Source organism: Meles meles, chromosome 6 (assembly GCF_922984935.1).
Source record: "Meles meles chromosome 6, mMelMel3.1 paternal haplotype, whole genome shotgun sequence".
Classification (NCBI taxonomy): Eukaryota; Metazoa; Chordata; class Mammalia; order Carnivora; family Mustelidae; genus Meles; species Meles meles.
In genome coordinates this window covers 28941904-28965675 of record NC_060071.1, presented here as the reverse complement: position 1 = coordinate 28965675, position 23772 = coordinate 28941904, and the positions used below count along the sequence as shown (strand labels likewise).

Here is a 23772-nt window from a genome sequence, read left to right as displayed (position 1 = left end):
CCTGGGTCTGAGCTCTCTGCAAGCAGGGAGCCTGCTTCCCCCCCTCACCACCACCACATGACTCTCTGCCTACTTGTGATCTCTGTCCGTCAAATAAATAAGTAAAATCTTAAAAAAAAAAAAAAAGAAAAGAAAATACTATGAAAAACTATATGTGAACAGATTAGACTACCTAGAAGAAAACAATATATTCCTAGGAACATATAAACTGCCAAAACTGCAACAAGAAGAAACAGAAAATTTGAAACTGATAATCAAGAAAGAAAGTGAACCACTAATCAACAATCTCTCAACAGACAAAAGCACAGGGCCAGATGTCTTCACAGACGAATTCTACCAAGAATTTAAAGAGGAGTTAATACCAATTCTTCTCGAATTGTTCCAAAAAAGGAAAAGGAAAGAAAACTTTCAAATTCATTATATGAAGACAGCATTACCTTCAGACCAAAACAGGATAAAAATAACACTGAAAAAGAGAAGTACAGGGGTGCCTGGGTGGCTCAGTGGGTTAAAGCCTCTGCCTTTGGCTCAGGTCATGATCTCAGGGTTCTGGGATTGAGCCCCGCATCAGGGCTCTCTGCTCAGCGGGGAGCCTGCTTCCCTCTCTCTCTCTGCCTGCCTCTCTGCCTAATTGTGATCTCTTTCTCTGTCAAATGAACAAATAAAATCTTTTTTAAAAAAAATTACAAAAAAAAAGATAAGTACAGACTAATATTCCTGATGAGCATGGATGCAAAAATCCTCAACAAAACACTAGTAAACCCAATCCAACAATACATTTAAAAAATTACTCAACACAATCAGTGAGATTTATTCCTGTGTTGTAAGGGTGGTTCAATATTCTCAAATCAAAGTGATACACCACATTAATAAAAGAAAGGATATGATCCTTTCAATAGATGCAGAAAAAGCATTTGACAAAGTACAACATCCATCCATAATAAATACCCACAACAAAGCAGAGATACAGGGAATATACCTCAATATAATAAAGGCCATCTATGAAAAATCCACAGCTAATATCATCCTTATTGGGGAAAACTGTTTTTCCTCTACTTGCAGGAACAAGACAGGAATGTCCACTCTCACCATGTTATTTAACATAGTACTAGAAGTCCTAGCCACAGCAATCAAAAAGAAATAAAAGGCATCCAAACTGGCAAAGAAGAAAAACTTTCACTATTTGTGGATGACATGATGCTCTATATAGAAAACCTGAAAGACGCCATCCCAAAATTGCTAGAACTGTATACATGAATTCAGCAAAGTCACGGGACACAAAATCAATATATAGAAGTCTGTTGCACTTCTATACGCCAAAAATGAAGCAGCAGAAAGAGAAATTGAGGAATCACTCACATTTACAACTGCACCAAAAATGATAAGATACCTAGGAATAAAACTAATGTAAGAGGTGAAAAACCTGTACTCTGAAAACTGTAAAATACTGATGAAAGAAACTGAAGATGACACAAAGAAATGGAAAAATATTCCACATTCATGGAGTAGAAGAACAAATATTGTTAAAATGTTTATAATACTCAAAGCAATCTACACATTTCATACAGTCCCAAATACCAACAGCATATTTCACAGAGCTAGAACAAACAATCCTAAAATTTGTATGGAACCACAAAAGACCCCAAATAGCCAAAGCAATCCTGAAAGATGCAAAGCTGGAGGCATCACAATTCCGGACTTCAAGTTATATTACAAAACTGTAATACAATCAAAACAATATGGTCCTGGCACAAAAAGACACATAGACCAACAGAATAGAAAACCCAGAAATGAACTCACAATTATATGGTCAACCAATATTCAACAAAGCAGGAAAGAATATCCAATGAGAAAAGACTGTTTCTTCAGCAAACAGTGTTGGGAATACTGGATGGCAACATGCAAGAGAATGAAAATGGACCACTTTTTTTTACACCATACACTAAAATAAATTCAAGGTGGATTAAAGACTTAAATGTGAAATGTAAAATCATAAAAATGCTAGAAGAGAACATAAGAAGTATACTCTCCGACATCAGCCATAGCAACCTCTTTCTAGACATGTGTTCTGAGGCAAGGGAAACAAAAGCAAAAATAAACTACTGAGATTTCATCAAAATAAAAAGCTTGTGCACAGCAAAGGAAACAATCCACAAAACTAAAAGGCAACCTATGGAATGGGAAGAGGTATTTGTAAATGACATATCTGATAAAAGGTTAGCATCCAAAATATATAAAGAAGGGGTGCCTGGGTGGCTCAGGAGGTTAAGCCTCTGCCTTCAGCTCAGGTCATGATCTCAGGGTCCTGGGATCGAGCCCCGCATCGGGCTCTCTGTTCAGCAGGGAGTCTGCTTCCCCTTCTCTCTCTGCCTGCCTCTCTGCCTACTTGTGATCTCTCTCTATGTCAAATAAATAAATAAAAATCTTTTCAAAATATATTTTAAAAAATGGGCAGAAGACATGAACAGACATTTCTCCAAAGACCTACAAATTGCCAACAGACACATGAAAAGATGTTCATCATCACTTACCATCAGAGAAATGCAAATCAAAACTACAATAAGATGTCACCTCACACCTGTCAGAATGGTGAAAATCAACAACACAAGAAACTACAGTTTTTGGTGAAGATATGGAGAAAAAGGAACACTTGTGTACTGTTGATGGCAATGCAAATTGGTGCAGTCACTCTAGGAAACAGTATGGAGGTTCCTCAAAAAGTTAAACAAATAGAACTTCCCTATGATCCAGCAATTGCACTACCAGGTATTTACCCAAAGAACACAAAAACACTAGTTCAAAGAGTACATGCATCCTTATGTGTACAGCAGCATTATTTACAATAGCCAAGACATGCAAACAGCCCAAATATCCATCAGTAGATGAATGTATAAAGAGGATGTGGTAGGGGCGCCTGGGTAGCTCAGTGGGTTAAGCCATTGCCTTCAGCTCAGGTCATGATCCCCCTCTCCCTCTCTCTCTGCCTACTTGTGATCTCTGTCTGTCAAATAAATAAATAAAATCTTTAAAAAAAAAAAAAGAGGATGTGGTATATATATACGTAATGGATTATTATTTAGCCATTAAAAGGAATTAAATCTTGCCATTTGCAAGGACATGGATAGAGCTAGAAATTATAAGTGAAATAAGTCAGTCAGAAAAAGACAAATACCATATGATTTCATTCATATGTGGAACCTAAGAAACAAAACAAACAAGCAAAGTGGGGGGCGGGACTGATGGTTACTAGAGGGGAATAGGGTAGGCATAGGTTAAATAGGGGTGGGGATTAAGTACTCACTACTTGTGATGAGTACCAGGTGATTTCTGGAATTGCTGAATCACTATATTGTATATCCAAAAGTAATATAACACTGTATGTTAACTAACTGGAATTTTAAAAAAAAAATTTTAAAAAGTTACACTTTATCAACACTTGAATTTTCTGTTCTTCCAAATGCACCATTAAGAAAATGAAAGGCAAGCCACAGAGAAAAATTTTCAATTCCTAAATCTGACAAAGGACTTGTATCCAGAATATATATATATATATATGTGTATATATATATACACACAATAAATAATAAAAAGATACAATCCAATAAAACATAGGCAAAACTTTTTTTTTTTTTAAGATTTTTTTTTTAATTTATTTGTCAGAGAGAGTGAGCACAGGCAGAGTGGCAGGCAGAGGCAGAGGGAGAAGCAGGCTCCCTGCCGAGCAAGGAGCCGGATGTGGGACTCGATCCCAGGACGCTGGGATCATGACCTGAAGGCAGCCGCTTAACCAACTGAGACACCCAGGCATCCCCATAAGCAAAACTCTTTAAAAGATATCTCACTAAAGAGCATATACAAATGGCCAATAAATTCATTAAAAGATACTCAATATTGGGGCACCTGGATGGTGCAGTTGGTTAAGCAACCCACTCGTTTTTGGTTCAAGTCGTGACTCAGGGCTGTGGGATCAAGCCCCATGTCAGGGTCCATGCTCAGCGTGGAATCTGCTTGAGATTCTCTCTCCCTCTGCCCCTCTAGCTTGTGTGCACACACACTTGTTCTCTCTCTCTCTCAAATAAATCTTAAAAAAAAAAAGATACTCAATATCATATGGTATCAGGGAAATGCAAATGAAAGTCACAAGATTCCACTATACACTCACCAGAAAGGCTCAAATTAAACAAGTGATGACACAAAATGTTGAAGAGAATGTGGAACACTTGAAACCCTCATACACTGCTAATGAGAACATAAAATGGTGCAATTATACTGGGGAAACGCTAGTAGTTTCTTAAAATTTAATTATATACCTACTCCATGATCCAACACTATTACTCCAAGGCACTTACTGGAAAGAAATGAAAACATTATGTTTTTAAAAGGATTATGTAAGAATTGTCTTTGCAGCTTGATTCAAATAGTAAATATTTAGAAACAATCAAAATGTTCATCACAGGAAAATGAATAAACAAATTATGGTATATTCAAACAATGGTACTATGGAAATGGAAATGTACTATTGGGGGCGCCTAGGTGGCTCAGTGGGTTGAGCCTCTGCCTTTGGCTCGGGTCGTGATCTCGGGGTCCTGGGATCAAGTCCCACATTGGGCTCTCTGCTCCACGGAGAACCTGCTTCCTCCTCTCTCTCACTCCCTGCCTCTCTTGCCTACTTGTAACCTCTGTCTGTCAAATAAAGAAAGAAAGAAAGAAAAGAAAAAGAAAAAGGACATGAGGGAACTTTCTAGGGTTATGGCAATAATCATTACTGGGGTATTGGTTACACAAGTATATTTATTTGTCAACACTCATCAAACTGTACCCTTATGATTTGTGGAGTTTACTCTATGTAATTATACTCCAATATTTTTAAAAATAAATAGTTTATAAACAATACTTAAACTTCTAGGTTGCCCCACATAATGTTGACTATAATGCATTAATTTCTGTGATAAAGTTTCTCTGTTTCTTCAGAAAATGACATTCTGTGTTTCCAAAGGAGAATTAATGTGGTATATATCAACACATTCTCCTTTCTCATCCTACTCCCTCCAGGAAGCTCAGTGCAATAGTTGTAATCTATTTCCTTGCTCTGCCCATCTACTAGGTATTTACTAGAACCATCAGGTATGCAGTCCTTAGTGAATACCAGACTTAAAAGGATTCCCAAAGCAAGGTTTCTACCCTTACAGAGCATGTACTTTCTCCTTGCCATAACTGCAGAGCTTTCTCTCCCAGTTTTTTCCTCACACAGATGGAGGCTGCCCTCGACACACCTTGAGGGCAGAGAAGCCAAGGCAGTTGATTCCTGCATTCATGAAGGTAGATGTCAGATATTTATACCTGTACTAGTGTGCTCTACTGATGTGAACAGAACAATCTAGGATAATGAGCTCTCAGTCATGACTACTAGAATGGAACTATAACAGAGATAAGCCAAAATTGTGGAAAATGAAATTTGGGCATACATGTTTATATTTCTACTACATTTAAACATGAGCATTGCTCTCAAGCACTGCTGGTGGGAATGGAATAGATATTATATATTTTTTCCTGGAAATTAATTTAGCTTATAAGAATATCACTTTCAAAATTCTATTGCAAGGGAGCTACCCAACGGAACTAACCCACAAAGATTTAGATGTAAGGATATTCAATATAATATATTACACAAACAAAGAAACTAGAAACACCCATGTCCTACAAAAGGAGAATGGTAACATTTATGCAGCCACTGAATATTTTTTCAAAGAATATTTAACAACATGGGATGAATTCATGACAGATGGAGCATAACCACAGGATATAAACTGACACACAGAGCACAGACTTGTGTATGTTCTGTCTCATTTTTAAAAGTACATGTGATGGTGTCTGTTGGTGGGTATTAAGGAGGGCATGTATTGCATGGAGCACTGGGTGTGGTGCATAAACAATGTATCTTGAAACACTGAGAAAAATTAAATTTAAAAAAAGACTACAAAAAAAAGTACATTTGATGGGCATTAAGGAGGGCACATGATATGATGAGCACTGGGTGTTATACATAACTGATGAAGACTACATTTGAAACTAATTATGTACTAAATGTTGTCTAATTGAATTTAAATTTTTAAAAAGGTACATGAAGAGATGTACTACCTAAGAGCAATATATGGGCCAAAACTGGATCTTGATTCTAAAGATAAAGTGAGGAAAAACTTGAGATAATCACAGAATATTAAACACTGACCATGACAGTATTAAAGAAAGATTGTTAATTTTTAGGTGCAATAAATATATTATGGTTTTATTTAAGAAAGAGATACTTACTGAAATATCTAAATGAAATAGTATTCCGCCTGAAATTTGGGTAAAAAGTTCTACTGGGGTGGAGGTGAGGGGATGGCCCTTGAAGTGTAGATCAAATAAGACTGGCCAAACTGATGATTGTTGAAGCTAAATGTTAGGTACCCTTGGGGTCTATTACACTATTTTTTCTATGTATGTGTTTGATATTTTCCAAAATAAAAAGTGGGATTTTTTAAGATTTTAAGGGTACATATATTTTTGGAATATCTGATGTGTGGTGTTTATTACTTTATACCCTAGATCAGTGTTAGATATATTTTGTATGTTGAATTTTTTCATTAAAATTCTATTTTGAAAGATAATTATTGAAAGTGACTAAGAAGGGCACCTTGGTTGGCTCAGGTAGTTGAGTGTCTGCTCAGGGAATGATCCCAGGGTTCTGGGATAGAGCCCCACATTGGGATTCTTGCTCCGAGGGGAGCCTGCTTCTCTCTCTCCCTGCTGCTCCTCCTGCTTGTGCTCTCTCTCTCTCTCTACCAAATGAATGAATAAAATCTTTAAAGAAAAAAGAAAGAAAGTGACAAGGAAGAAGTACATCCTAAATATAACAGCAGTTATCTCAAGTTGAAGAGGTGATACTTTTTATACTCCTATTCATAGTTTTATGTACTTCCCAGACTTTAAACAATAACCAAAAACTCTACAGTCAGGAATAAGATGCTTTTTTAAAAGAACATGACTATGCCCAGGTTCTGGGAATTCATGATACACTCTGCTGAATAATTACATCACCCTAAAGAGCAATGATTGGGCATGAACAAGCAAGGCAAACCCTCAGCCTGCCTGCCGTCTCCTGGGTCAAGGACACTGCCTCTCAGGCTGTTACAGGCAATGTCTAAATGGGATCAATTCACAGTCACAAGTTTCTGGCACAGAAATATTAGGTAGTGTGGGCCTAGGGCATGTGGGATTGTGCATATTACTTTTTGAAAAGTGGTATTTAAGTTTGTATTCAAATTACAATTATACAATGTTGTATTAGTCTCAGGTGTACAATAGAACACCTCCATATATCAACTGGTGCTCATCACAAGTGAACTGCTTAATCTCCATCAGCTATTTAATGTGAAGAGTGGTCTTTTCTAGTGCCTCAGGGTCAAAAAAAATTTTTTTAAGGTCTGTTTACTCACTAAGGACTTAATTAAAAGGTTGAAAATATAAGTAACATTATATTTTATACTATATTTATAGATATTTTTGAGGAAAAAATATACTCTGTCCAACACGAGTCCAATAAGACCAAGGGTATTTTGCTTATATCATATGAAAATAAAAATAAATTATTTTTCTAAGATTTTATTTATTTAAAGAGCGAGAGAGAGAGAAAGGGATTGAGAACACGAGCAAAGGGAGGGGCAGAGGGAGATAAAGAATCCCAAACAGACTCTGTGCTGAGCGTCCACTCCAGACTTGATCCCACAACCATGAGAGCATGACCCGAGCCAAAATCAAGAGTTGGACACTTAACCAATTGAATTACCCAGGTGCCCTGAGAATAAATTATTTGCCCTCGTGTCTTTGGGTATTATCCACACTTATAATAACTCAATATCGTATTACCAAATAAACTGTGAAGACCCTTAAGAGAAAAGCCTTATCCTCTGCAGGTGAAATTTGTCTATCTTCCTCCCTACCTTCCCTACAGCGACCGCGGTAAAAATAGATGATCTTCATAATCAGCATGAGCTGGGTTCAAATCCTGACACCAGCAGTCCCCACATCAGGTGTAAGCCTCAACTTCATCTTCTGTATCACACCTCATGCCCTCACAACATTCCCCTCCCACACTGAACCTGGCTGGGCCCTGAGTAAGCTAATAAAATGTGGCAAGACTTCTCAGATCAGGCCACAAATATCTACACAGCTTCCACCATGGTCCTGGAAGTTTGGTCTAGGGGAAACTACCCACTGTGTAAGGAGTCTGACATCTCTGAGATCACCATAGCGTAAGGAAACCCAAGGTGGCAACATGTGAAGAGAATACATGGAGAGATGGAGGACAGGAGAAAAGGAGGAAGAGACAGAAAGAGAGAGGGGGGGGACAGAAAGAGAGAGGGGGGCTCAGCAAGCTGATGGATACATGAGTCTGGGACACCATGGGTCTTCTATAAGTCTTCTTTATCTTCTCTTCTTATGGAAACAATATCAGTTAAACCAGGGACAGGCTGCAGAGCTGCTCTCCTGCTACCTCTCACCATATTCCTTATCGATGATCTCTCCTCCAGATTAGACAGAGATCAGATAGGTGTAGATGTTCAGATCTAGCGGTAACTCTGGCCTCCTTTACTTAGTAGGGGCCACAGATAAATGAGGTTAGCTTTAAGTAAACTGAAGAACATGCTGCAATTTTGCCAGGAAATATAAGGTTCAGTTTTACCCTCTTCACTCCACAGTTACTCATGGCCAGTCAGATAGCATTACTGAGTGTCCACCACATGCATCCCAAGTGGACAGGAGCTATGCCCTGCCTTGACAAGCCAAGATCCAGGGGAACACAGACAAGTAAACAGGCCATCAACCCACGGGTTTCAGGGGCAGAAGGGTGTTGAGGACTAGTGCTAAGAAAGCACAGGGAAGAGACAACTGACCTCATTTGTCAAGGTCTTGAGGGTTCACAGAAGCAGTGGAAACTAACTACAGACCAAAGAGCTACCTGAAGACAACATGTGCTTGTCTTGTCTTTGGGTGTAGATGCACATGTGCCTAAGTGTGTATCTGGAGATGGCTGAAGGGGCAAGGAGAAAGCACACATATATACCATAGCCAGGCTTGGGGTAACAGGTGGAACACCTGAATTACCAGTTTCCACTCTCACAAGACAACTCACTCAACTTCTGAGTGTCTTAACAGTGTTACTATACCTCTAGGCTGTACTTCTCAGCAAAGAGACTATGAAATCTGAAAAGGATTTTTCATTATGGTAAAATATATGTAACATAAAATTTACCATTTTAAACATTTTTAAGTATGTGATTCTATGACATTAAGTACAATCACATTGTTGTGCAACCATTACCACCACTGATCTCCAGAACTTTTTCATCTTCCCAAACAGGAACAATGTACCCATGAAACACTAATTCTCCATTCCCTGCTTCCTGCAGTCCCTGCAACCTCCATCCTACTTTCTGTGTCTGTGAATTTGACTACGTACCTCATATGAGTAAAATCATAAAGTGTTTGCCCTTTTCTCACTGGCTTATTTCAGACAGTGTATTGTCCTCAAGGTTGATCTATGTTGTAGCATGTGTCAGAATTACCATCCTTTTTAAGGTTAAATAACATTCTCTTGAATGTATATACCACAATTTGTTTATCCATTCATCTGTCAATATCTGGATATTTGGGTTGTTTTTACCTTTTGTCTATGCTACATCCTTTTGTTCTGCAATAAACATGGGTGTACAAATATTTCTTCAAGACCCTGTTTCCACTTCTTTTGGGTCTATACACAGAAGTGGATTGCTGGATCATATAGTAATTCTACATTTAATTTTTTGAGGACTCGCCATACTGTTTTTCATAGCAATTGCATCATTTTACATTCCCATGAACAGTGCATAAGAGTTCCAATTTCTCCACACCCTCACTAGTATTTGTGATTTTATGCTTTGTTTTTTGTTTTGTTTTTACAATAACCATTCTAATGGGTATGAGATGGCATCTCTGGGTTTTGATGAAAGGGACTTTATTTCTTTTTAAAGATTTTATTTATTTATTTGACACAGAGAGAAATCACAAGTAGGCAAAGAGGCAGGCAGAGAGAGAGGGAAGCAGACTCCCTGCTGAGCAGAGAGCCTAATGCAGGCCTCGATCCCAGGACCCTGAGATCATAACCTGAGCGAAGGCACAGGCTTAACCCATTGAGCCACCCAGGTGCCCAATGAAAGGGATTTTAAAAAGATCAGCTGGTTCATCCCGGTCTAGGGCATTCTACATACAGTAACTTACTATGCAATTCTCCAAAGCCTGCAGCAAATTCAAACACATGACTTTCCTGAGATTGCTTCCACAAAGCCTGTTCGAGGGCAGGATACCACCCTCATGCCATCAGACTCCTTGGGCATCCTCACCTATGTGCACAGAAATTCTAAAAGTTGTAACTAGCTTTCCACAAATGCTTTCACACCTAATGATTACCTTGTTTCTCTCACTTAAGTCCTGCTTTAAATGGGTTCTAACACTGTAAACAATCTGTGTCCTCTTCCCTCTTCCCATGCAGAGTCCTTCAATGGACAGGAGTCAGGCAGTCCCCCATGAGCTTGTGTTGTGGAGAGTGCCTCTGGACTACCTGTGTACTCCATTCACTGGGAAGGGCCTTTCAAAAGTATGTGAAAGCCTGTAACAGAGGAAGCCTTGCCCTAAAACCCCCAGTAGAAGGGCTGAGACTAGAACTTACCTGTCCTGAAGTTAAAACTCCAAAGAAATGCTCTCTTGTGGCAATTCGTTTAAAGTTGAAACTTTCAGGGGGCACCTGGGTGGCTCAGTCTGCCTTTGGCTCAGGTCATGATTCCAGGGCCTGGGATGGAGCCCCACATCTGGCTCTCTGCTCAGTGTGGAGTCTGCTTCTCCCTTTCTCTCTCTCCCTGCTTCTCCTTCTCCCTCTGCCTGCCACTCCCCCTGCTGTGTGCTCTCTCTCTTTGTCAAATATAGAAATAAAATGTTTAAAGAAAATAAAGGGGAAATTTTCAGTGAGACAGGTTTTTATGGTATAGGAAACTGACCAGTCTCCTTTAATGCAGGAACTTGACCTCCTAGTCCTTAGCTACCTCTTCATAACTCCTATCTCCTCCATTTCAGACATTTCATAATGGTCAACTCTGCTGCTTGTTAGCAGAGGTGGGAAAAGATTTTAGGAAGAGTAGATTCTAAAACTGCATATCCTCAGTACCTACAGTACCTGGTACATAATAAGAGCTTCATGAATATTTATTGAACAAATCAACACTAAATTTATCAAAACAAATGTGTATGTCTGCCTTCCATCACTATGAGCAACCCACCTAACTTGAATCTGTGGCAGTGGGGGGTAAGTGGGAAAGTATGAAATTAGCAAATATCACATTTTCACTTTTATTCATTTAAAGGCATAATATGTAGTTATAAATAACAGTATAAATCATGGCTGTTTTTTTTTTCTGGTTGATTTGTTTTTTATTTTCTTATTCACTAATTCCCTCAAACACATAAGTTGAGCTAAAATAACACTTAAGTTTTACTCAAAAATTGTGTTTTTTTTTAATTAACTAAAGTCTGTATTAAGGTTTCCTTAGATTTTCCCTAATATGGTCATGTGTCCTCAGACTCCTCTTGTGACAGTCTCTCAGACTTTACAACCTCAGCAAAGGACTGGTCAGACATTTTGCAGGCTTATTCCTCAATTCATGTTTGTCTGATGTTTTTCTCATGGTGAGACTGGGGTTGTAGGTTTTTGGAAGGACCACCATAGAGGCGGAATTCTCCTCTCACACATCTTACCAGTAGGCACATGTGTTGCTTAGTTTTGAGTCACTGCAAACACTTAACACACCCCTGAAGCCAATCAAATTGATACGCGCTCGCTGTAAACATACCACTGCCAGATGTGTCTTCACATCTGCATCCTAAGAAAGTCATACTTGCTTTTATTTATATTTTATGTAAACTTCAGTGTTTTCACTTCAAAGTTTAATTCTTTAAACGAATATCCGTGATTTTACATTGTCCTTTGAGATTACAGGCCCCTTTATCTCTTTCCTGAAGGGACTCCCGGCTCACCATTCAGGACACTCAGAACGTTTCACCTATGATCTGGAATCAGAACTATCAAACCCATGACCTGGTAGTCTCGTTTCCCCCCAGAGAACTCTTAACACCATTCTTGTGAAAATACAGCTAACAACCACAAGATTCTCTGTCCTTCTGGGAGCATTTCTTTTCAGTTTCAAAGCATGCTACATTTTGCATTCAGTAAACTGTCTCAGGCCTCTCTTAAAACAGAGGGACACTGGCAAAGAACTGTGCTACATCTCTCTCACTTTCTACATTACTAAGGAGTGGGGTTTGGTGGTGTATCCACCAGAGGAATACTAACTTGGTCCATTTTTTTGCTTTTTAAAAAAAATCTGCCCTGAGCTTTCTTCACAGTAAAGATCACTTGGAATCAGATGGCTCAAGTCTAAACCAGAGTGGCTCCATCAAGGACTCCAGGAACAGAAGCTAAAGCAAAGCACAGATCTCTTCCTTGACCCTGAGAGTGAGCGCCTCCTTGGCCCACCCGTCCCGCCCTGGCCTGCCTAGTGCATAGTTCTTATTTCGGCACTGGCGAGGCCACTGCAGGAGGGGTGGGGCGCAAATGAGCGGGTCTTGCTCTCCAAGTGCACCCGAGGCCAGGGCCACGCCAAGGCGAAAGGGTCGTCGCTCCTTCTGGGCAAGCCCTGCGCTTCGACCATTTCGGGAATACGATAAACCGGAAGGTTTCCCTAGCAGCGGGTGGATGCGGGTGACAGGGACACCTGGCTCCAACCGGAGGGCAGGTTGGTGGGCTGCGCGGCTGCAGGAGTGGGAGGGTCTGGGAAGGAAGAAAGAAGTCAGCTAGAGAAACCCTATCAGACTGAACAAGGCCTCTCCAGCCGCTAGGAAGGGAGAAAAAGCGTGGGGGACACACAACTACCAGGGCCCGGGCGGCTTCTGGAACTGCGGGAGGGCAAAACACGGCAGCTACTGTAACGCTTCTGGGGCGCAGGGCCGCGACCGTGCCTGCGTGCAAGTGGGCGAGTTGTCTCCCGCCCGCGCAGCGCGCCCCTCCGAGATGCTCCGCCTTCTCCCTGGGCCCTGCCCCAAACGGCGACCCAAACCGCCCCCCAACTTGCGGCCGCTCATCTTTCCACCACCTGGCCGCCCTTCCCTCCACCCCCAACCCCGACTCAGAGCACAGCCCGCGCGGCCCGCCCTACCTCGCCGCTTGGCGCGCACGATGCCCTTTTTCTGAAGCACGAACGTGGACCCATTCACCAGGCTCGACACAACGGCCACGCCCAGGCCAAGCGACACGGCGGCGGGGCTCGGGCTGCGCGCCCCCTCCCCGGCCGCCGCCGCTGCCGCCGCTGCAGTCCCCATTCCGCCCGCGCCCGCCCTCCGTGCCTGCGCCTGCGCGCCGCGTGCGCCGGGTCCGGAGGTGGGGGTGGGGGTGTGGACCCGGGGATCCGCGGGAACCGGACAAAGTGGAGGTTGGTGTTGGGATCTGAGCATCTGCCTGGCCGCAACGGAGTGGGGGGTGGAGAGATTTCCGAGTTCCGCCGAGGCGGAAAAGAGGAGGAGGGGAACTTGGGCTCCGCAACAAGGTTGCGGTGAGGGGACCCGGGGCTCGGCTAGTGGGGGCGGAGCCCGGGTTCCGCGTACCCGGAGATGGAGGATGGATCCGGGGCTCAGGGAGGATAGTGAGAGTGGAGAGGAGGGAAGTTGACCGTGAGGAAGGAATTGAGAGAGGGGAGTGATAAAAGGGGCGGTGTTGAGGAAAGGGAAAGGCGGTAGGAGGATGGGTGCAGGTAGCGTTCCTAGATTTGGCAAATGAAAGCACAGGAAGCCCACTAAGTTTTATCTCAGATAAATAATTTTTTAGTATGTGTCCCATGCAATACTTTGGACCACCCCGGACCGGCAGGACGCAGCCTTTGCTGGGATCCCGATTCCCACAAAGCCTCTCGGCGGAGGCCAATGAGGAAATCTCTAGTAGGGCCTGAGATACTTGGACGACTCAGCTGTAGACGCTCAAATGGGACGGCTGACCAGGGTGAAATCAAGCTGCCTCCACAATGGAGCAGTGAGCTTGTAACCGTACTAATTTCCCAATTTATTTTTAGTAAAACATATCAAAATTCGGGAATGAGGAAATAGTTATTTAAAAATTCCACAGCCCCACAACCCTAGCGTAATTATTATTTAGGTGTTTTCCCTTAGGTACATAATTTTACATATTTCCAATTACAATATATAAAATATCCATTTTATTTAATGTTATAGTCAGTTTCCATGTTGCTACATAATTATTTTAATGACAGTATAATTTCCCATAAATTTAATTACCATAATTTGTCCAACTGTTTAGCAATTGTTGGTTGTTTTGGCTACCAGTTTTTTCTCTACTATAAATGATGCTGTAATGAACATCTTCCTAAATTTTTAAAATACTAGGTTGAAGTGTGTAAATCTATACAGCATTATTAGTTTGTGGAGCAATATGAAATCATACACTATTCTGTATGAAAATTTTTATGCTGAATGAGTGTAATGGTTTATTCTTTTTTGTTGTAACAGTTGACTCTTAACAACCCAAGGTTTGAACTGCTTGGGTCCACTTATACTCATGTTTTTAACAATATAGTATTATAGGGGTGCCTGGGTGGCTCAGTGGGTTAAAGCCTCTGCCTTGGGCTCCTGTCATGATCCCAGAGTCCTGGGATCAAGCCCCAAATCCGGCAGTCTGCTAGCAAGGAGCCTGCTTTCCCCTCTCTCTCTTTCTGCCTGCCTCTCTGCCTATTTGTGATCTCTCTCTGTCAAATAAATAAATGAAATCTTAAAAAAAATATATAGGACTATAAATGTATTTTTCCTTCCTTATGATTTTCTTGATGTTTTCTGTAACTTTATTGTAAGACTACAGTATATAATACATATAACATAAAATATGTGTTAATCTGCTGTTTATGTTATTGATAAGGCTTCTAGTCAACAGTAGGCTAGTAGTAGTAGTTAAGTTTTTAGGGTATCAAAAGGAATACACAGATTTTCCTGTGTAGGGAAGGGGTCTGGCCCTTAACCCCCACTTTGTTCAAAAGTCAGTTATGTATAACATAAAACTTGCCATTTTAACCATTTTTAAATGTACAGTGCACTGGCATTAATTATGTTGATGATGGGCAACTCTCACCACTATTTCTAAAACTTGTCCATTATCTGAAACAGAAGCTCTAGAGCCATTAAGCAGTCATCCCCATTTCCCCTTCTCCCTATTCCTTGATAATTTATAATCTACTTTCAGTCTCTATGAATTAGCCCATTTTAGATATTTTGTTTAAATGGCATTATACAAATATTTGTCCTTCTGTGGCTGGCTTATTTCACTTAGCTTGATTTTCCCTTGGTTCTAAGATTCATCCATATTGTAGCATCTGTCAGAACTCGATTCCTTTTTATAGCTGAGTATTATTCCATTGTACATATATACATTTTATCTGTTATTTGTTGGTGGACATTTGGTTTGTTCCCACCCTTTGGCTTTTGTGAATGATGCTGCGAAGGCCATGAGCGTGAAAGTATCTCTTTGAGTACCTAACTTAAAATATTTTGGGTATAGAGTACTTAAGAGTAGAACTGCTGAGTCATATGGTAATTCTATGTTTATGTTTTTGAGGAACTGCCAAACTTTATCATAGTCTCTGCACCATTTTCCTACCAGCAGGATATAAGGGTTCCAGTTTCTCCACATTCTCACCAATATTTGTTGTTTTCTAGCTGTCTTTTTTTAATAGTTATCCTAGTAGGTGTGAAGTGGTTCTTATTATTTTTAAATATATCTGTGAGCATAAGTGATGTTTCCTGAAGTAAATACTAACTTCTACCATAAATCTTAGCAGAAGCAAGCAAATGAAAGCAGCAGCAAGAGCATTGCCAACATAATCACAATTATTGACTTTTCTAATAATGCCAGTATTATTTAATACAAATGTATATATATGTAAATTTTAAATAATGCCATTAGAGCTTTTGGCAAAAATAGTCATGCTCATTAAAACAAACAAACAAAAAACCTCAGTGAATTCAATAAATGCCAGAGAATATAAAACCTCACCCCAAATTCCATCACCCTAAAATAACTATTACTACCACTAAGAACTCCACTCCAAACATTTTTCCAGATGAGTATATGAGAAAAAGGATAGACATTTATCAAATGGGAAGGCGCATATGGTATTTTAATTTGAAAGCAAAAACTATATATTATCTGGATTTAACATTTAAAAAGCTGGTATAAAATGGTATAAAATTTAAAAAGCTGGTATACAAATGGAGTGACCACCGAAGCTGAGATAAGTACTATTCTACTACAAGAGATTCTGGCTCCTAAAAGATGCCTCTAAAATTAAGGTGAGTGAAAAACACTATGAGATGGGAGTTACTATGTTTCTCTTAACTCTTAACTTTTAGACAGTATGACTTAACTCCTTGCAATGACAAATGAGGAAATCTGCTCACTTACCAGCTCCTTGTGTTGTTGTTTTTTTTAATTTTGTCAAGGTGTATAACATTTAGAGACTACCCTGTATTCATAATTCTGTATTTTTATAATCTTACATATATATTTAACTGGGTTCATATTCACATCATCCTTTAACCAATTTTCTCTCTTTTAATTCCCTAGAAAATTTTCAATGAGCATATATTAAAAATAAACAACCATGGGTGCTGTAATCTTTGAGTTCTTTTGTTATGGAATGTTTGCCTGAACAACAAAATGGAAAACATAATATTTTCAAACTGTACTTTCTTTCCCTAAAACATTGTAGGCATTGTCTCATCTTCTGGCATTAAATGTTATGTTAAGAGTCTGAAGTCATGGGGCACCTGAGTGGCTCAGTAGGTTAAGCCTCTGCCTTCAGCTCAGGTCATGATCTCAGGGTCCTGGGATCGCGCCCCACATTGGGCTCTCTGCTCAGTGGGGACCCTGCTTCCCGCCCCCCCTCTGCCTGCCTCTCTGCCTACTTGTGATCTCTCTCTGTCAAATAAATAAATAAAAATTTAAAAAGAGTCTGAAGTCACATTGAATACAAATGGGGTTAATGTTAATGTTAGAAATGATTATAAATTGTGTTGGGTGTGCTAATGAAATTGTAGTTGTATTAATATCTTTATTACAGACAACTGAAGTATTTACATATGAAATGATTACATTGGGGATTTGCTTTTTAAAATTTCATAAGGAGATAAAATGAGTGTGTAAGCATATGTGCAAATGGATTTATCAAGCAAATGACACCTGTTACCACCTCCCCGCAAGAAGATTCCTACTGCAGGGAGGATAGCAAAATAGGGTATGGATACTTGCCACCAAGAGCAGTAGTCACAAGATGTCTACTATAGTTTATAAATAGTTTATAATAGCTTACAAATGTTTATAAATGCCAGGGTCACCAAGAGAGACGTAATTCACATAGGCACTGGATAGAACAACACTTAACTCTCACACATAGAAACAAAGCAAGATCAGCTTCAACAATGGGTTTTAGTCCATCATGGTCATCAGGTCCCAGTCTGTGGCCAATGCAGGGCAATAGCCTGCATTCACCCCTCTTTGGCTACAAGCTAAGGACCCCACATCTTAAGCAGATCAGAGGACTGCATAGAATCTGAGGCAGTGAAAGATATTGTCATACAAGGTGATAAGCCCAGCACAGGCTGCCAAGGCTCTATATGTCTGGAAAAAGAATTCTAGGCCCTACACCCATTCTCATGCAGCCAAACAGGGGCCAGAAGACTGCACACATGTAATTGCCTTTCCCTTTCAGATTGAAAGAGTAAAAACACCAGAAAGTTGCTAATTAAGTTGGGCGACAAGTACAAAGTATATGAGGATTGCATGCTATTTTCTCTTTATGTGTTTGAAAGCATTCTTTTTTTCTTTTTAAGTAAGGCTCCATGGCCAGCATGGAAGTTAATGTGGGGCCAGAACTCACATCCCTGAGATCAAAACCTGACTGAGCCACCCAGACACCCCTGCAAACATTCTTTTTTTTTTTTTTCATTTTATTTTATTTTATTTTCAGTGTTCCAGCATTCATTGTTAATGCACCACAACCAGTGCTCCATGCAATCAATACATGCCCTCCATAATACCCACCATCAGGCTCACCCAATCCCCCACCCCCTCCCTTCCAAAACCCTCAGTTTGTTTCTCAGAGTCCACAGTCTGTCAAGGTTTGTCTCCCCCTCCAATTTCCCCCAACTCACTTCTCCTCTCCATCTTCCAATGTACTCCGGGTTATTCCTTATGCTCCACAGGTAAGTGAAACCATATGATACTTGACACTTTCTGCTTGACTTATTTCACTCAGCATAATCTCTTCCAGTCCCATCCATGTTGATACAAAAGTTGAGGAATACACAATAGCCATTGCTGCTATGAATATTGGGGTACAGATGGCCCTTCTTTTCACTGCATCAGTATCTTTAGGGTAAATACCCAGTAGTGCAATTGCAGAGTCATAGGGAAGCTCTATTTTTCTTAAGGAATCTCCACACTGTTTTCCAAAGTGGCTGCCCCAACTTGCATTCCCACCAACAGTGTAAGAGGATTCCCCTTTCACCACATCCTCTCCAGCACATGTTGTTTGCTGTCTTGTTAATTTTGGTCATTCTAACTGGTGTAAGGTGATATCTCAATGTGGTTTTGATTTGACTCTCCCTGATGGCTAATGTGATGAACATTTTTTCATGTGTCTGTTAGCCATTTGTATGTCTTCATTGGAGAAGTGTGTGTTCATGTCTTCTGCCCATTTTTTTTTTAAGATTTTTTATTTATTTATTTGACAGAGAGAGATACAAGTAGGCAGAGAGGCAGGCAGAGAGAGTGAGAGGGAAGCAGGCTCCCCGCCGAGCAGAGAGCCCGACGCGGGACTCGATCCCAGGACCCCGAGATCATGACCCGAGCCGAAGGCAGCGGCTTAAACCACTGAGCCACCCAGTCGCCTCCTTCTGCCCATTTTTTGACATGTTAATCTGTTCTGTGGGTGTTGAGTTTGAGGAGTTTTTTATAGATCTTGGATATCAGCCGTTTGTCTATAGTGTCAGTTGTGAATATCTTCTCCCATTCAATGGGTTGCCTCTTTGTTTTGTTGACTATTTCCTTTGATGTCCCTGCAAACATTCTTAATAGAAGTATTTGTGGGTTTGTATATTTTTTTAACTTTGAAGTCAGCCTGATTGTCAAAAAAAAATTTTTTTTATTTCTATGAGAAGGGTTTAAATACAAATAAGGAATCAGGAAAGATGGAATAATCTGCTTTTTTTCCCTTCATTATAAAATATTTCAAATGTATATCAAAGTGCAGAGGATAACATTTTTAAAAAGCCATGTACTCATCCCTTCAAATCTATCTAATCTTATTATTTTAATGTATTTTCTTCAAAATTTTAAAGGCAATATGCAATAGCAAAGGCTCTCTTTTATTCCATCTCTCTTTTTTCTGCCTGGCATCTGCAGAATTAGTTATTATCCTTGAAGCTCAATAACTCATTTAGGATATATCACAATATTGACCAATCTGTACCATTTCTCCTAGTACAGAGTATATCCTTTCTTTTGTAGATTGTTTTTCTTTCTTTCAGCAATTTTCTTTTTTTTTTTAAGATTTTTTCTATTTATTTGAGGGAGAGAGTGAGCACGAGTGGGGAAGGGAGAGAGGGGGAGGGAGAAGCAGGCTCCCTGCTCAGCAGGGAGCCCATGGTGGGGCATGATCCCAGGACCCCAAGATCATGACCTGAGCTGAAGGCAGATGCTTATGTTAACTGGCTGAGCTATCCAGGGGCCTCCAGCAATTTTCTACCACTGTATTTTTAAATATCTCCAAGATACCCCTCCCCTTCTTATGTCCTATAAGGTGAGTTTCCTATTTTAAGAACACGGATTATCTCTATATTGGATAGTCTTCTATTACATTTGCTTTCTTCTTAACAATCTTGATATTTGGGGTGCCTGGGTGGCTCAGTGGGTTAAAGCCTCTGCTTTCAGCTCAGGTCATGATCCCAGGGTCCTGGGATCGAGCCCCGCATCAGACTCTCTGCTCAGCAGGATGCCTGCTTCCCTTCCCCTCTCTGTGCCTGCCTCTTCCTACTTGTGATCTCTGTCTGTCAAATAAAATAAATAAAATCTATAAAAAAAATCTTGATATTTATCCTCTATGTCTATAATCACTAATAGAATAACGGTGATATTCTATTTGATTCATTAGCTCTGAAATTTAATTTTTCATTAAATCTGTGGTTGTGTACAGCTTGGTCTACCCATATCTCTATATCTATATCTATATCTATCACCCTCCCACCCAAATCAAAATAGAGCAGATTTCTAAGACCCCCAAAAGTTTCTGCCTGAAAACTTCCAAACTCATTCTATGAGGTCAGCATTACCTTTATCCCAAACCAAAGACCCCACCATTGTAATTGGAAAATTATAGACCAATATCTCTGATGAACATAGATGCCAAGATTCTAGCCAATAGTGTAAACAGAAGTTAAAAGGATTATTCACCAACACAAAGTGGGATTTATTCCTGGGCTGCAAGGGTGGTTAGACATCTGCAAATCAGTCCATGTGATACATCACATTAACAAAAGAAAGGTGAAGAACTATATGATCCTCTCAATTGATGCAGAAAAAGCATTTAACAAAAACACAGCATTCTTTCTTGATTGAAACTCCACAGTGTAAGGATTGAAGAACATACTTCAATATCATAAAAGCCATATTACAAAGAGCCCACAATGAATATCATACTCAATGGGGAAAAACTAAGAGCCTTCCTAAGGTCAGGAACATGACAGGGATGTTCACTCTCACCACTCCTATTCAACACAGTTGGAATGTTGTAAGACTGGAAGTCTTACCTCAGCAATCAGACAACAAAAAGAAATAAAAGGCATGCTGCAACTGTCCCTCAGAACAATGTATTACTTAAAATATAACCCATGGGAAATTTTACTAGTTACCAAGCACATGTAGATAGAGCCTTAAGAAAAACACATATTGGAAAAAAAGAAAAAAGAAAAACACATACTGGCAACAGGCCTTTGGGGAAGAGAAAAATATACGACATACAGCCTTGAAGCTGAGCAGCAGGGGATGCCCGGCTCACTCAGGGCAGAACGTGGCCTGCTTCATTTTTCCGTTATCTCCCCTTTCTCCCCCCAAAAGTGCCTGTGGCTAGTTAGATAAATCCTTTGAATGTGCTTGTTCAACTATAAACTTTATACTGCTTGTACAGACATATTTTGCCCTCCTTCTTGTTTATCTACAAGGCATATGACTAATGTTTGGCCTTCTTTGGCTCTTCTGTGGGTTACTGTTTCTATCTAATAAAAGCAGGACTGAGAAGTTGTTCAGGGCAACAGCCTTCTCTACTGTTGTCCCCTGCTCCCTTTCTCTTGCAGCTGACTTGTTTGTGCCTCATTCTTCTCCCGTTCGCCAACAGGAAGCGGCAAGTGGCCCTGAACAGGGACCAGAAATGAAACAGAAGAAGCCCCAACCTGAGTTTTTGCATGGCCGTGCCTTTTTCCCGCTGGTGAGTTGTGGGTACTTATTGCAGGGTATGGGTAATCTAGAGAGCATGAATGATTATCGCCCTTATGTTTGCTTACTGAGACAGCTCTTAAATGCAGGAGGAGCAAAAGTCAGCGAGGGCCAACTTATGGAGCTTTTAAAAGTAATTAAAGAACATTGCTCCTGGTTCCCTATATTAGGGACTTTAGATTTACAAACATGGGAAAAAGTAGGTCATGAGTTAAAACTTCTGCATACTAAAGGAAAACCAATTCCAATTACTATATGGCCTACTTGGACTCTAATTCGCTCCATTTTGGAGCCTTTACAAACCCCTAATTCGGAGAGCGATAATGAATGTTCAGGAGCAACTGAAAAACAGGAACCTGAACATGCCATCCAGGAGGAGAAAAAAATTACTAAGGCCATCATAAAGGAATATATAAAGGAGGAATCTCCTCCTCCTCCAATAACAAAAGGTGCAAATGGTACTGCCGCCATTGGCTCCATCATTCTATAAGAAAACATTTAATGAAAAAGATGAAAAATACATGCTATCAGCCATTCAAAAAGGCCTCCTTGAAGCACAGCGAGCGGGAGACCTAGATGCCTTACATTTTAATTTCCCGGTTATTATTAAAAAACATGTCGCTCCAGGACATGATCCTAACAACCCTAATGGTATACCTATGAGACCAAGCATGAGCCATTTCCTTTCAAATTATTGAAGGAACTAAAACAAACAGTACAAAACTATGGAGTTAATTCTCCATTTACAATAGGAATCATTCAAGGCATCGCAGAAGGCAATCGACTTATTCCGATTGATTGGTCATTGTTAGTTCTATCTTCAAGTGAGTTCATACAATTTAAAACATGGTGGCAAGATCATGCAGAAACAGCAGCTGCCCATAAGAGAGCTAGTAATGTTCCTATTTCCATGGAACAGCTCATGGGTATTGGGTCGTGGGCCGGGGTGCTAGACCAGGTACTAATGAATGATCAAGCTATTAAGCAGCTCCAGCGTTGCTGTGTGAGAGCCTGGGAGAGAATAGAATCCCAAGGATAAAAGTGCTCTTTTCAAAATGTGGTACAAGGTCCAAAAGAACCCTATACTGATTGTATTGTGAGATTATAAGAGACTATCAAGAGACCAATAAATAATATTAAGGCTGCTGATACCATTCTTCAGCTGTTGGCTTATGAGAATGCTAATGCTGATTGTAAGAAATTGAAGGGCAAGGGAACATTGACAGATTATATTAAGCTATGCCAAGGAGTAGGAACAGAGACCTATAAAGCTGATTTGTTAGCTCAAGCAATGGCTGCTCTGACCACAGGAAAATTTAAAGGACAATGTTTCAACCGTGGGCAAGCAGGGCATACTAAAACTCAATGTAAGAAAAAGGAAAATTCCCTCTGCAAAATGTAAAAAATAAAACACCTGGTCTCTGCCCCAAATGTAAAAAGGGAAACCATTGGGCAAGTCAATGTCATTCCAAATTTAACAAGGATCGCCCCTTAAGGAAACTTATTTCGGGGCAAGCCCTCAGCCCCAAAAAACAAGGGGGCCAATCTCCCTTAACACCCAGCTTTCAAACAAATGTACCATTTTAAATTTATTACATGCCACACCGGGTAGTGCTGGATTAGATTTCCCCATTCCCAGAGATTATCTTTTAATGCCTGCCAAGATTCCCGCTAAAATTCCAACTAGTATTTATGGCCGTTTACCAAAGGGGACCGCTGGGTTACTTTTGGGGAGACCTAGCCTTACTTCAAAGGGACTACTAGTTCACACCGGCATTATTGATTCAGATTATAGTGGTGAAATTTCAATGATGTTAACTACTCTGGCTTCATACCATTTTCAAAAAGGAGATTGCATTGCCCAGTTACTACTTTTACCCTATCTCCAGGGTCAATCTAAAAGCAAACAAAAAAACTCCAATGGGTTTAGAGTACTGGAAAAACTGGAGCATATTTAACTGAGAAAATTTATCAAGATAGACAAATTTGTCATTTTAAAATACAAGGAAAGGAATTTTCAGGTCTAATTAATACTGGAACTGATGTCTCTATCATAAGCTTATTACATTGGCCTAAAAAATGGCCATATAATTCCTCTTCTG

General features: G+C 40.2%; 1 protein-coding gene across 1 annotated transcript in view; it reads right to left on the bottom strand.

The window, feature by feature from the left end:
• NIPA1 (NIPA magnesium transporter 1) overlaps window positions 1-13578 on the bottom strand; it is a 78150-nt gene extending 64572 nt beyond the window's left edge. Inside the window, exon 1 of the mRNA XM_046009781.1 lies at window positions 13284-13578. Within this exon, the coding sequence (XP_045865737.1) occupies window positions 13284-13578 (295 nt within the window). The remainder of the gene's footprint in view (window positions 1-13283) is intronic.
• Between the last annotated feature and the right edge of the window lie 10194 nt (window positions 13579-23772).